At 52.1% G+C, this 15155-nt stretch overlaps 1 protein-coding gene across 1 annotated transcript in view; it reads left to right on the forward strand.

Annotated features, from left to right (window-relative positions):
* Positions 1 to 5836, forward strand: part of Smurf1 (SMAD specific E3 ubiquitin protein ligase 1) — a 90583-nt gene extending 84747 nt beyond the window's left edge. Inside the window, exons 17-19 of the mRNA XM_032886398.1 lie at positions 653 to 854; positions 1612 to 1696; positions 2856 to 5836. Coding sequence (XP_032742289.1) covers positions 653 to 854; positions 1612 to 1696; positions 2856 to 2955 — 387 coding nt within the window. The 3' untranslated portion in view covers positions 2956 to 5836. The remainder of the gene's footprint in view (positions 1 to 652; positions 855 to 1611; positions 1697 to 2855) is intronic.
* The last annotated feature ends 9319 nt before the right edge of the window (positions 5837 to 15155 follow it).

Raw genomic sequence — 15155 nt, forward strand, 5'->3', positions numbered from 1 at the left:
TGTGCAGTGAGCTTGGTGGGGAGGGAGACTGAGGCCACCTGGATAGCCTTGTCACATTCTGAGAAGAGTCTGTCTCCTTGCCAGCAATTACTACAAAATCTGCAGGCATAGTCCGAGGTGTCTGTGCCTTGGGTGTGTGGGCTCTCTAGCCCTTTCCTCAGACTAGACCTCCCTCAGCCAGTTTTCTCCTCTCCACACTGGCTATTCATAGACCAAGAACATACTGTCATGGCCTGAGACAGTGACTCATTCATCCCTTGCCAGCTCTGCCTGGTGCCAAGTGGCCTAAGCCTTCCAGATTGTTCTCATAGCCATCTGCCCACTGTGAGACTGAGGGCTTTGGAGTAGAGCCTCTCTGTGTGAGGCAGTGAGTCTTGAGCAAGCTTTTAAACAAGTGGACAGCGTGCTCTGTGTCCCCTCGTTCCACATGGTCTGTTGAGTTCTGTTAGCTGTTCCCAGTCGCCCTTCCCTAGCGCACAGCAAACTCACACTCCAGCTTTGGGGTGTCAGCCTAGACTACAGCCCGGAGGTGGCTGCTTGGCTTTGGGAGTTGTTCTGTCAGTGCTTCTTGAGTGTCAGGAGTCTTGGAGGAGGGGTGAGGGCTGTGTCTGGGGCGTTTTAGAGTAACCCCCAGCCTGGTACCCTTCCCCAGCTGATAATAGGCGGCCTGGATAAGATAGACCTGAATGACTGGAAGTCCAACACTCGGCTGAAGCACTGTGTGGCAGACAGCAACATCGTCAGGTGGTTCTGGCAGGCGGTGGAGACCTTCGATGAGGAGAGGGGAGCCAGACTCCTGCAGTTTGTGACAGGATCCACACGAGTTCCTCTCCAAGGCTTCAAGGCTCTGCAAGGTGACTGACGTGGAGTCAGGGCCACCCCTGAGGTGTTGAACAGCAAGTGGGCCCCCCATTAGAGAATGATGGTGGCCAGTGTCCTCACAACAGATGCTTAGCAGTGGGGTGCCTGGCAGGGGTGGGGTCACACTGGAGCCCCATGGCCTATAGATCCCGTGTTCTCTTTTAAGATCCAGGAGCAGCAGGGGCTACTGGTAGCTTCTGGTATACACAGCCCAAGGTGGGTGTCCCCAGCCTATAGGGAGGTAGAGTCAGGTGGAAGATGCTGGAGCTTAAATACTCCAGAACTTCAACTGCACTGGCCTCAAAAGACTGAGTCCACCTTCTTTAATAGTGACATGGGCCTGAAGAGATTGCAGGAGCGGCGGGTTCCTCGCCCAGCGCCCTGAGCTCTCAGGACAGGCTGCTAGTGATGTGCTAAACCTGGGCTTGCTGCTTCTCCCAACACCGGGGCGGGGGTGGGGGTGGGGAGCAAGGCGTGCGGCCCCTCATACATCATGGCCAAGGAGGCGGCCTTACTGCCCCTCCGGTAGCCCTCCTCCTGCCCCCGCACTGCCACCCTTTGCCCCGTGGACAGGATTATGTCACGCACCTATCAGTACAAAAGTGTAGGACAAAGTAGTCTCTGCCTCAGCTGCCCCACAAAGAGGTTCCCGGGCAGGCCATATGTGGGGGCTCTAAGAATGCCTCCTACCCAGGGCCTCCGCCCAGGGTTTGCCCCTGAGGCGCAGTGACTGGAATGTTGTCTTGTAAGGCTCTACAGGCGCGGCAGGGCCCCGGCTCTTCACCATCCACCTGATTGACGCCAACACCGACAACCTGCCCAAGGCCCACACCTGGTAAGCTCTGCCGATGGCTGCGGGGGCTGCAGGCAGGGGCTGCGGGGACGCGCGGCCTTCGTGCTGTTCTCCACTTTACCTCAGATCGCACCCGGGGCTAAACAGGACTTGAGTCAGCAGGACCCCCGGGCTCACTGCTCTGGGAACCCAGTTTTGTTGTGATGTACAGCAGGTAAAGCTGTGGTGCCACACTTGGAGCTGTAACCTGAAGGCTCCTGGGTGTCCCTTGGTTGTGTGTCGCGCATGCGTGCACTGCCAGCGGAAGAGGGCGCTGTTGTCTGTCCGATGAGAAGCTCCACATTTCCTGTCTCAGGGCCGTTACCTCCCCTTCCGGGTCCTAGTTCCCAAGGTGGTTAGGACAGAGGCCTAAATGCTGGCTGTGACTTAATGAAGATGAATGGTTTAAATACATCCCAACCGTTGTTCACCCCAGGACCGTATGTAAGACCCCAAGGCTGCCTCAGCATGGTATGGTATGGCGTGCGTTCCTGCAGAATAGGTGTGTGGGATGGAAGCCCGGCACTCGGCCCTTCACAAGGCTCCGTCCTTCAGTAACTTAGCATCTCTGATCTGGGGGGGAGAACGAAGAAAACGAACAGCGCAGCCTTCACCCAGTCTGTAATACCAGTCCTGACTGCCTTATGCCTGAGATTCATAGGCCACTGCCTTTCTGCTTATTGGCTTTTAAATTACAGCGAGACAATGGATGTGTCTCTTTGCACAAATACTTGAAAGGAGTTTCCCCCTGGAAATCTTGAGTGGGAAGGTTGGGACACGTCCATCTTTCTAGGATTTGGCATTCTCTCACCTTCGAGACCGAGCGTGCTGTAGTGGGGATTGACTGACCCTCGGCAGGAGACCTGACGGTCACCAGTGCAGATGACAGGCAGGCCAGGGTTCTTTCCAGTGTGGAGAAATCACACCCAGACACAGAACAGCGAGCAGAAAGTGGCAGGCTTACACGCTGATCGTGTAGCTCTTGACACTTTGCTGTGGGCTGACCAGAAGAACAGACACAGCCAGCAGCAGCCCGGGTTGAAAGCTGAAGTGGGCATGCATCTTCCCGGGGAGGGAGACGGCACCCCACTCGGGACTCACCGTCAGAGTCCGAGGGCCCAGGGGCTCCTGCAGTGACTCTGGCCCCTTTGCTCCTTTTCAGCTTTAACCGGATTGACATCCCACCCTATGAGTCCTATGAGAAGCTCTATGAGAAGCTGCTGACCGCGGTGGAGGAGACCTGTGGCTTTGCCGTAGAGTGAAGAGCAGCCCGTGGCCACACAGTCTTGCTCACAACCACCAGACCCAAAGCATATGGCGTCTGCGCGCCTCCCGCATGGCGGGCGGAGGCCTGAGATTCCAGAAACCGAGGGAAAAGGCTCGTCTCCCTCCTCCTTTGGAGAAGGCAGGCCAGGGGACTTTCATAGGTGGCTCCCACCCACTTATTCCTCCTTTATTATAGTTCGCCCACTCCTCCATCACCCATCCAATAAAACGCAGCCAGGTTTCGCCCTCAGCCTCCTTGGCATGGTGGGAAGGCTGTGGTGTCTCCGGGAGCATCAACCATGGTCAGGGCCAAGCTGGGCCCCGAGGGTTTGCGTGGCCTCTGTACCAGCTCTCCCTCTAACTGTAGCCGCAAAGCCCCCTTTCAAGTTCAGCAGCTGCCAATAGCTTACTGATCTCAAATTCCAGAGGCCTCGCAGGCTCGCAGCCTGTCCAGATAGCAGGTGGATCTCCAAGCAGGAGATGAAGGCAGTGAACGCTTGCTGGAACTCCACTGTGGTAGGACACAGTGTTTTCCCCTTTCAGAGGTAAAGGAATTGCAGCAGCCTTCACTGGAAGCCTGGGTACTTTTCACAGTGTCCTGGCTAAAAATAAGGTTTTGCAGGGGAAAAAATCTTTAAAAGTACAATTTGCTGTGTTCTCTACCCAGTTTGAAATTATCACGTCATGGAGCTAAGCAAAGAATAACCAAAACCAGCCTCAGACCCCTGGGTCCAGCTCTGTTTCTGTGCCTGGGGATCCAGAGGCTCCCAGCTGTCTTGAAATGGACTCACATATGGGGATTGCTAAGAGCTAAACTAACAGAACAACTTTGTCACCACAGCCATTGGGTGGAACAGCAGGAGAGGCCGCTGACCTGGGGTCCCCTGATGTAGCTCCCCAGGGTTGGTGCTGTGCACAGAGCAGGGTGTGATGGGGCGCATGGCAACAGGGTGGGGGCTTTACCTCCCTACATGGCCCTCTTCCCCATGGCAGCGGTGATGCTAACAGTTCTACTCAGTTTGCTTGCTCAGTCTCCGAGCAAGGCCAAAGCCAGCCTAACACACGTCTAACAGCACTTCCGGTCGCACACGGCTTCACAGACGTTGACTCTTGCAGCCGAGCAGCTGGACTTAGATAGCTGAGCTCTGGTGGAAGGCAGGGCAGCAGCCAGGTTTCCATTTGTAGTTTTGTTGTTTTTGTTTGTGGTGGGGGTGAGAACAGGGTAATTCATTAGCAAGACATTTCATTGGTACCGGGGCTCAGGTTCAGCCACGAGTTCAAGTTGTATGGGAGATGATCAGGAAGGTCCTGTTGGGACACTGGCTTTTGTGGTTTTTCTGTTGCTTCCCCTCAGGCTGAGGGTAGGGAAGTGTCCGCTGCTTCTGTCCAGTGTGGTCTGAAGCAGTGCTGAGGTGATCGGGGGAGTGGATTCATAGGGCACATACACCCCCTAACTGAAGAGGTTTGTCCAGCTTGGCCACTGGCACTACAGAGCATGAGTCAGCTGCACTCTGGGTTGCCAGGGTGAGGATGCTAGGTAGACCTCACTGCACAAGGACCGAACCCACCCCACCTCCCAGGCCAGACTGGGGCCTTATTAGTCTCTCAATTCTGCCTTGCCCCAGTAGGGCTTCTGTAATTCATCTACCTTCAAGCTTCTGAGGGTGTTCTAAAACCCAGCTCCCTCGTGACTCGTGGATTTAAAAGGCGCAAGGAAGCCTGTGTCCTGAGTCTCAGCCAGTCCATAGGAAGCAGCCAGCCCACACAGTGACACACTTTCTGGAGACCAGAACCCCTGCCTGTTGCCCTGGCACCGTCCCAGACTGCAGTGATGAAGGACACCAGGGTTCTATGCTTCGGGGATGTGTGCAGGAGTGTCAGGTCATACTGTTTGTGCCTCGGGAGTGATGCGGGACAAGCCTTAGGAGTCCCGTGTCAGATGCCCTCAGAGGAAGATCCAGAGGCTGGGCCCTTCGGGGCCGACTGGCTGGCACACGCCACCCACTGAGGCTTCTAACAGTCACTGTGCCTGCACTGCTCGTGGGTTCCCCTCATTGCCGGTTCTGAGTGTCACAACCTCCCCCAGGTCTGTTCATGCGCAGCACTGTCGTCTGTTGGTAGCGCTGCACTTCCTTGTCTGTCTACCATGGTTAGGCCCTTCTGACGCTCCTCAAAGACACTGCGTGGCCGGCCCACGGCACAGCTCCTGGTTGCCCTGCTTGGGTCTGGGTGAAGCCCTTTCATGTCAGACCTCGGTCGTCCTAGTGGCCCCCATCACCCAGACGCTTCAGGAGTCCGGCCCTCCAGGCTCCCCTCACCAGCGGCCGGCAGCCACACTCAGGGACGCAGCAAACACCACTCTGCTCGGCAGTGCTTCAGAGAGGACACCAGGCTGCAGCGGTGGTGTGGCAGCAGGTCGCCGTCTCCTGCTGTCTGTGAGGAGACTCTGCCACAAGATGAGCCGCTAACCCCTGCCCTGGCTTGGCCACAAGGTCAGGTTCAGGTCGGGTGAACGCTGGGCTGACCTGCAGAGAACACGCCTCACCCTACCGCAGCCTGGGGCCACGTGGCAGCCTTCTGAAACAGTGTGGATTTTTAAACTGTGTTTATAATGTATTCTTATTTATTTTGTAAGGTCCTGTTTGAAGTGCTGCTGCTACCCCTAGTTGCTCCCCCAGTTTTTATTGCCCATTTACCTGTGACAGTTGTACACTAATGTTCTATGTCAGAATGGAAAGTATTTAAAGAAATGCTAGTTCTATTTAATGCAGTTGTGGAACCAGCTGGAAACACAAAACGTTGACTGTAGAGCAGGCTGGACCCGGGAGGTCAGGTTCATTTTGTTACATATGCAATAAACTCACAACTTTACTTTTTCCTTTTTTTTCTTTTCTTTTTCTTCCTTTTTTTTCTTTTCGTGTCTGTTACTTTCACGTGGAAACAAGATTCTGGTGTATTTATTTTTACAAGCAATAAAGTTCAGCCACCAAGGAAATGAAGAAAAGCTAGAACTTTGGAAAAAAAACAAATGAAAAGAGCAGTGCCAAGCAGACACAGTAAGTATAGTCAGCCTGTCCCCACGCCTCGGACTCTCGGTGGCAGCACTGAGCCTTCTCTGGGGCTCACACACCAGCCGCTGAGCCGAGTCCTTTATGCGTCCCTCTGCCTCTGGTTACTTTGGTAATGAGGCTGCCCACAGCGTAAGTGTCCACACCTGCTGGAATCTGTCACAGTACAGCAGTGGGCTCAGCGTGGTAACTGTGTGGACCTTTCCTACCACCCAGGCTTCTCATAACACTTAACAGTACATTGTGGGAAACTTGTCCCAACTCACAAGTCCCCCTTGCTCACGTATGATCCGATGCCACAGTCCTCACGGGGTCCTCACTCAGGAAATGCTGTGTGGGTCCTAGCTGGCTCAGAACCCTAAGCTCTGCTCCTCTCCAGAAGGGTGGGTCTTGGCCTCTTCAGTCTCTGTGAGAACGAACTGGCTTGAGCCCAGCAGACCTCCCTCACCGTGGTCCCATCTGAGAAATTCAAGGTCAGGTCCCAACAGAGTCTGTATCTGGTGGCAGCCCCACCCCCACCCCCATCACAGCTGCAGGGCCTCCTTGGGGTCCTCACAGCAGCAGTGGGAGGAGCCCTGAGGCCTTTTTGAAGGTTCTGTCTCACACTCAGTCACCTCCTGGGACCACTACTGGGAGCTTTGGTACAGAAATTGAGTGGGGAGGGACACAGAAACCACAGCCTCCCAGAGACTGAAGCAGGCTTGTCACCTCTACACACCTGTCCTCCCTAGCTGCACTGCCAGGGAGTCTGAGGGCGCTGTCCCCAGCCAGAGCAAACGTCCGCCTGCAGTTCACAGCTAGAGATGGTCTGGTCACTGTGCCTGAGAAACAAGGTGACTACGGTTGGCTCTCATCCCTAAACTTAGGGCAAACCTGGCTGCAGGCCTCACACCCAGGCTTTCTTGCTGCCCCAGGGCCTAGTGCAGGGACAGGTGGGTGTCTTGAGGAAGGTCGTCCTCCACTCAGAATAGCTCTCCACATGCAGAATTTTACTCTCACACTAGGCTGGGCCGGCTCCCAGCCACCGTGGGTCCCATAGCTGCCTTCCTCAGTCCTCCTGGAGTGGTTCTAGACTCCTGCAGTCCCACTTGGTGTCAGCAGGCAAGCCCACGATGTAGCCTGCGGTGCCACAATGGCCTCTAACAGGCTCCCTTCCCACTCTACCACTATTCTACTCACTGGGCTCTTCTGCTGCTACAGGAAGGCACAGGTTGGGGGACCTGACCCCAGTCTGCCACCTCCACCCACAGCGGCTGTCCTGGCTCAGTAGTGATGATGTCCTTGCCTGCCTGGCCAGCTTGCTGCTGTGCATCACTCTGGTCAGGGGACCAAGTGTCAGGTGGTGACAGCACTGGGGGGCTCCAGCAGGCCCAGGCCCAGTTCCCTCAGACCGCTGTGGAAGGGTCCGCTGTGGAGAGAAAAAAATGACACGAATTAGCTCTTACAGAAACAGTGGCACACGGGTCATCCTAGCCTGAGGAAGTGGAGGGTCAGGAATTCAAGATTATCCTTAGCTTCCTATGGAATTTTGGGCTAGCCTGGGTTACATGACACTATCTCAAAAGAAAAGAAAACCAAGTGTTGGGTCAATGAGATGGCTGTGGGTAAAAAGTTCTTTGCAGCACAGCCTGATGACCCGAGTTCAATCCCCAGATCCCCCAGAAGAAATGAGAAAACAGACTCCTGAAAACTGTCGTCTGACCTCTGTACCCGTGCACACGCACACACTACAGTAGTAATTTTTAGAAATGGCCCTGAGGCATTTACTACAGTGTCTAGTAAATATGCAGTAAGTGTGGACCTCTTAAGAAATCCAATAGTAGGAGGCTGTTAAAACTCCGGCTCTGAACAGGGAGACAGGCTGAATAGGAAAAGCACGTGAGCACATCTGAGGACCAAGTCCCAGGAGCCCTTGGTGAAGGAGAGAGAGGGAGGACTCCCACACAGTTCTCTGGCCTCTGCCCATGAACACAACGCCAGGTAGTGCACACCTTTAATCTCAGGAGGCAGAGGCCAGCCTGGACTGTATACATGAGTACTAGGCTACCTACCCTGAGCTATACTGTGAGACACTCAAAGCAAAAAAACAAAGCTCCCTTGGGCTATACAGCAAAACCCTGTCTGAAAAGTCCAATAAGAAGGGATGGTGGGTGAGAGGGCAGACACGAGCTGCCCTGGGCGATGCCTTCAGACACATCCGGGGCCACCCAGGAGCCCTTTGGAAGGTCTAACGACTTGAGATGACATCCCAAAGGCTCTGGTCTCAGGGAAGCAGCTACTTTCAGAAGCAGAGGGAGGAGACAAGCCTGGAGCGTACTGCGCAGGCTCCAGCAGCCAACCATGTGGAGTCCTGTGTCAGCGGCCCTGTCATGAGCGCTGAGCCACACTGGGATCAGCTGAAGCAAGGCCTAGGGCGGACAAGGGGGAGAAGACATGGCTGGCCATGGGAACTTGCCCAGGATGCAGCAGCTAGGTGAGGAAAGAGAGAAGCCTCAGGTCAGGGGAAGGGAGCGTTGAAGAGATCCGTATGGCTGAGCTAAACACTTAGGCTGAAACCCGTCTGCGCATGGTGCCTCTGGCCTATGATTCCAGCACTCGAGGTTTGCACTCAGTCCTCAGACTCAAGTCTGAGGGCAGCCTGGGCTGCACAGGAAGGCCAGGCCATCCTGGGCTATGCAGCTAGACCACGTGTCAGCAAAGTAAAGAGGAAAGAAGGGTGGAGTGGTCAGTACCCTTCAATTGTGTTTTTAAAACTTCCCAAACAGTCTGGAGCGACGGTTCAGGGTCTGAGTTCAGTTTTCAGCACAAAACGAGCTGGGTGCTAGAATCACCTCTAAGTCCATCTCCAGGGCATCTGTGGGTACTCGCACACATGTGGCAGGCAGGCCTGGTGGACACACACACACACACACACACACACACGCTACCACATCACAGGCAAACAAAAACATTTGACAACAGTCAAAAAAAGAAAAACCCCCAAAACCAACAATGGTAAAATGAAAAGTTCCAGCACAAATAACGTCACTAAAGACACGGATATTGCAGGCTGGGGAGGTGACTCAGTGAGTAAAGGACAAGCCGCGCGAGTGTGAGGACCTGAGTCTGAATCTTGGGACCCATGATTGACGTTGGACATGGTAGCACGTATCTGTAATCAAGGTGCTCCTGTGGAGACAGGAGAATGCTGGGATTTTTGTGGACCAGCTTGGCTGGAGTCTGCAGCAGCAAGCAGGAGACTGTCTCAATACTTGAGATGGTTTGACTATACTGGCCCAGCATTCACACACACACACACACACACACACACACACACACACACACACACACACACACACACACACACACACACACACACACACCAGGTTGGTAATGTGCTTGCAGCACAAGCATCGAGACCCGAGTCTGATCCCTAGAACCCATGTGACAAGCCAGGTGCAGGGGTGTGGATCTGCAATGATGTGGGGGAGGGGTTCCCTGAGGCTCGCCGGTCAGATTTGGCCAAAGACCCTGGCACAAGGATGTGGTAGGCAATTGAAGAGGATCCCCACCCCTGACTTCGGTCTTTGGCCTCCACACGCACAAGCATGTACATGTACACACACGAGAAAGAGGTTTCTGCTTCAACTGGGAGCCAACGTCCCGTGAGAAAAGTAGGTCATCTGGAGAGAGGCCAAAGGTCATCCGGGCACATGAACCAGATAAACAGCTTCACAGCCATTCTCAAGGGCAGCTCGTGTCCCCAAGACACATGTGTACACAGTTGAGGACAAAGTGCATGGACTGCAGCTAAAACTCCAAGGACATTCAACACATGTTCTTGACATTACAGAGGCCTGCGGGGAGCCTCCTGACACACCATGTTGTAGAGGCCTCAGGGCCGGCCTCACAGCCCCAGCCCTGCCTCATATTCTATAACCTGAGGTACTGATCCTGGAGGACCCTCCTCCCAGGCTCTTTGCTGGTCCAGAACACCCTGTACTGGCCACGGAAATGTCCGTACCCAGGATTTGAGGTCTACCTGCTGTCTACACATCTGCTTTGTAAGGTCCAGAATCCCAGACAGGCTCTGTTCCCTCTGCACTAGAGGAACTGTGCCTACTGTTCCTACCATGTTGTCCAGACAGTGCCCCGGTCCAAGTTCAGACCTTGCTAACCGAACATTGGAACAGAGCGAGCCTCCCACGGTAGCTTATTACCACGCCACTCTCTTGACAGGCAGCGTTAATACTCAGCTGGAGGCTGGAGAGAGGGCTCAGCGGTCACGAGCACTTGCTGCTCTTGCAGAGGACCTATGTCCAATTTCTGGCACTCACAGAGAGTGGCTCAAAACTGCTTAGAATTTTGGTTCTGGGGCCCCCTGCTGGCCTAAGCAGGTACTGAATGTGCATGGCATAAACATCCATCCATCCATCCATCCATCCATCCATCCATCCATCCATCATCCATCGATCCATTGATCCATCCATCCATCCACACACACACATACATAATACATACATTTATATAAGCAAAATAGTCCATATTTTGATTTTTGTGGGGGATAGTTCTTAGCCAGCTGAGACTGGCCTCAAATTTGCCGTTTGGTCAGGGCTGGCCTTAAACTTCCGGTCCTCCTGGGTCTCTCTCTGCCCGAGTACTGGGATGACAAGCATATGCCACCACGTTTATTTTTGCGGGGTTGGAGGAGCAGGAGATGGGACCCCGGGCTTCATGCGTGTTAGGCAAGATTTCCACTCCATCTTCAGCCCTAGTAACTGCTATCTTTGAACACACATTTATTTCCTCCATGGGAATGACTGTTTTGCTTGCGAGTATGTTTGTGCGCTGAGAAGCCATCGGATCCCCTGGAATTAGACTTACAAACAAGTCGTGAGTCATGATGTGGGTGCTGGGAACCAAACCCAGGTCCTCTGCCACACTGCAAGCCCTAAGCCTCCGAGCCTTTTCTCCAGCCACTTAGAACGTCCTTTAAAACCATCCTTGCGTATGTAGGTGGAGTAGCGGGCAGACCGCAGCGTGCACGCCACGCGGAGGTCAGAGGGTAATATTTTGCAGTTGGTTCTCTCCTTCCACTGGGATTCTGGGGTTCAAACCAGGTTGGCCGTCTTGTGCAGCTCTAACCACTGACCCGCCCCATAAGCTCCCTAATCATTTCTTACACTGAACAGTTACATGGCTTTTGCCCTCCCTGGGTTTTACTGGTGTTAGCGACAGCACTGCAGCTCAGACCATATGGTAAGTTTTAAAAATGGGAACGGTTTTCCATTCTCTCCAACTCCCGGCAGTGGTGAGAACCGAGCTCTTGGTTTGCTACTTAATGAGTTCTTTCTCTTGGCCCAGAAACAGCAATTTCCTGTTTCTCCTCTTAGTGGTTTTGATTGTTTTCCTCATTTAGTTTAATGTCGGCGGCTAAGTCCTTACCCAAAGGCTCAAATGGAAACCCAGCCAGTTACAATTCTTTGGGGCTCACTTTACAAATACACTTTACTTAAAAGGGAATTTTATGAGGTGATTTTTCCTTTTCTCTTGCCTAGAAGGATGGGAGGTCATGGCTGCTGGTCCCTGGTGCCTCAGCTTTCAGCAGGACTCTGTCAGGGTCTCTGCAGTTTATCAGTGTGAGCACAGGGCTGGATTCAGTCTACTTTTATGGTAAATAAACTTACGTAAGTAAAATGTGGTTTGTCATTTAAAAATTTACACTTTGGGGCTGGAGAGATGGCTCAGGGTTTAAGAACAGTTGCTGCTCTTGCAAAAGAGCAGGGCTCGGTTCCCTCATGGTGGTTCACAACCCATTTAACTCCAGTTCCAGGGGACCCGACTACCCCTTCTGACCTCTGTAGGCATCAGACACATATATGGTGAACATACATGCATGCACACATGCATACATACCTACACACATGCAGGCAAAATAATCATATACATAAAATAAATCTAATTACATTTTTAATGTATGCTTTTGCAAACTGTAACTTCATGAAAAGAATATTCATTTAATATTTAATATTTAATATTCATTAAAAGGAATATGTCCAACCTGAGGAGATGGCTTAGTCAGTAAAGTGGCTCTCTCCTGAGTGCCCTGAGGACCGAAGTTCAATCCCTATAGCCTACATAGAAATGCAGACCATGTACGGCATACGTCTGATCTCAACACCAAGGAGGCTGGGGCAGGCAGATCTCTGGGATGCACTGGCCAGGCAGCCTGGCCTACTTGTTGAGTCCCAAGGCAATGAGGATGCCTGTGTTGAAGGTGGGTGGCGTTCCTGAAGAACGGGGGGGATGACCAATACTGCCTTCTGGCCGACATGTGCCCATGAACCCACAAGTACATTCCTGCTCCCCAAACACACATACATACAATAAATGTGTGGAGAATGACAGATGGTGGACGGCAACATTTTAGACTCAAATGGCCCAGGCAGGAACACGGATGACCAACGCCTCCCCTATGTGTAACAACAGACACACAACCGAGAGGAGTCTAAGCACACAGTAGCAGGGCTGACCGGATGGCTCAGTAGGTAAAGGCATCCGCCGCTAAGACTCATGGGTAGAGTTAGCTCTTGGGACCCACTTGGCAGAGATAACCTTGACTCCCACAAGTTACCGTCTAATCACACAGGCCACGGCAAGAGCATTCCTCCCGCCCCCAATAAATGTACAAGGAAAAGGAAAACAGTGAGGAACCATCTCATTGTCCCCAGTCCTCCCTGGCCGGTCCCAGTTTCCCCGATGTGAAAGAAGGGAAGCAAACGAAGCTCGTCACACCTCTATCTTGATTCCGGCCAGTCCGCAGAGCACACTCAGCTGTGGTAAACAAGTTAGCATGGCTTGATAACAACCACGGACGAGAACTGTGGACACTGGGTGGGGGTGAGGAGGGATGTGGACACACTCGAGATTACTGACTGAAGAGAGAAGCTCAGACCCTGTGGAGAGGCTGGGGTGATGACCCACCTGTCAGGTACCCATAACCCGTGGTGCTGGGAGGTGGAGACAGAAGGACCATTGGATCTTGCTGGCTTTCAGCTTAGTTCCAAGTCGCAGGAGACCTTGTCTCAAGGCAGTAAAAGAATGACAGAGCAGGACATCAGACGCCCCTCTGCAGCCTCTGCATACAAGAACATAGGCAAGGAAATAAAACGGTGTATATCAAAAAGTACACGCCGGCCAGGGAAGACACGTGGATGCAGACAAAGGGAGGAGCGGCTGCTTTTCTAGGTCCCGTTTTCCAGCAGAGAATCAAGAGACGCACAAAGAAACAGGAGAACAAGGCCATCCCTAGAACGAAGATGTGATGTTATCCTTCAGTAACGACTACTTCCGATAAGTTCTCGTATGGGATTAAGCTTGGCAGAGATTCGAATCAGACTGTTCTAATTTTAGGGCCTTCAGAGACAACAAGACTATAGAAATGTTCACAAAACTTGTATCAATAGACATGGGAAGGGATTAAATATGTTACTCTAAAATACAATCACTGAACTGTTTCGGTAAATATTTAAAAACATGGTAACCTTTTATCCTGTGCTAGCACTCGTAAGGCCACGTGGCACTGCAGGGGATCTTTATCTCAGCGGCTCCATGCTGTCCCCAAGTACTCTCTGACCCAGGCGGTCCAAGAGCCGTTCCAGCGTGGCACCTTGCCACTGGTCTATTGAGTTAGTGGGGCTGCTTGGAATTAACCATAATTCATCTCGAATTAGTATCTCTCCCAGTGGCCCTCTGCTAGCCACCAACTCTCTGGTTCCAGCTACCTGGTAAAATCAAGACTGCAATGAACTGCAGCCCAACAATCCGACTTATATGTTAAATTCTCGGTTGGGGATTTGGCTCAGTGGTAGAGCGCTTGCCTAGCAAGCGCAAGGCCCTGGGTTCGATCCCCAGCTCCGGAAAAAAAAAAAAATTCTCAATCCACAAAACATCCACACAATAAACTCTCAACCAATTGCTAAGGATATAAACCGCCCACCTAGATAAGATAAATTTGCCTACAGAAATCCATCCCTTAAGAAATATACCTTGGCAATTCAAGACCACCCAGATCTGGGTCATCCTTCTTTGTCTCCATCTTGATTCTCCCTCTCCTTCCCCTTCTCTCCCACCTTACGAAAGCTTTGTCCCCTGCCTTATTTTTTACTGTCCAATCATGGCCTTGACCTAACTTGAGCCAGCCCTCACCTGCATAAAGACATCAACCTATACTGAACCAACCACACAAGGAAGGCAGCAATGAAAGACGTGAAGAACCAGTGAGACAACAAAATGACAAACCACAAGCGTGAGACTTTCTGTCCACAATTACTGTAAATGTAAATGGGTTAATCCCCTCAGTCAAAAGACACAGACTAACGGCATGCATTAGAAACAAACCCAGAAGTCTGTTCTTCTGTCTACAAAAGAATCACATTAGACCTTAGGACAGGCAGAGCAAAACAAAAGGACTCTATTTACATGGTTAACAAGTGTGAGTGGGCCGGGTAGGCTATGCCAAGAATAACAAGAACCAAAGGACCCTATGTAACAACAGGTTAGTCAAGAGATACTATTACACACTGGCAACAAATGCTGTCAGCTCTTAACCTGTAGAAGCAAACCTGTGGAACAGAAGGAGAGAAATGATTTGCCCCACAGCTGGAAACTTAACACCTGTTTTCAGCAGACCCAGCAAGGAGAAAGGTGAGACCAAAGAAGACCGGCACACTGCACAGGTCAATCAGGCCTAACACAGAGCAGCACAGTGTATGTATGTATATGTGTTATGTCTATTTTGAAGCACTGGAAACTGAACTCAGGGTTTCATACATGCCAAGCGAGAGCTCTACCACCCAGGCACAACCGTTGCCCACAATACACTCTTTTTCCAAGGGTACTTGAAATACCACTTGGGGTCAACTGGATGTTAGGTCACAAAGCGAGTCTAAATTCTTATGAGGCTAAAGGTATGGGCTGGTGAGGTGAGTCTGTACTTCCCACTAAATCAGACAGCTTGAGTTTCACTTCCACGTGGCGGAAGGAAAGAATCCCTTCCTGAAATTTGTCCTCTTGGCCTCCAGATGTGTGGCATGGCCCCACATGCTGAAGTTCTAGCATGTCTCCCAGTCAGAAATAGAAAAGCCCTA

This window comes from Rattus rattus, chromosome 16 (genome assembly GCF_011064425.1).
Source record: "Rattus rattus isolate New Zealand chromosome 16, Rrattus_CSIRO_v1, whole genome shotgun sequence".
In the NCBI taxonomy this organism is placed as follows: Eukaryota; Metazoa; Chordata; class Mammalia; order Rodentia; family Muridae; genus Rattus; species Rattus rattus.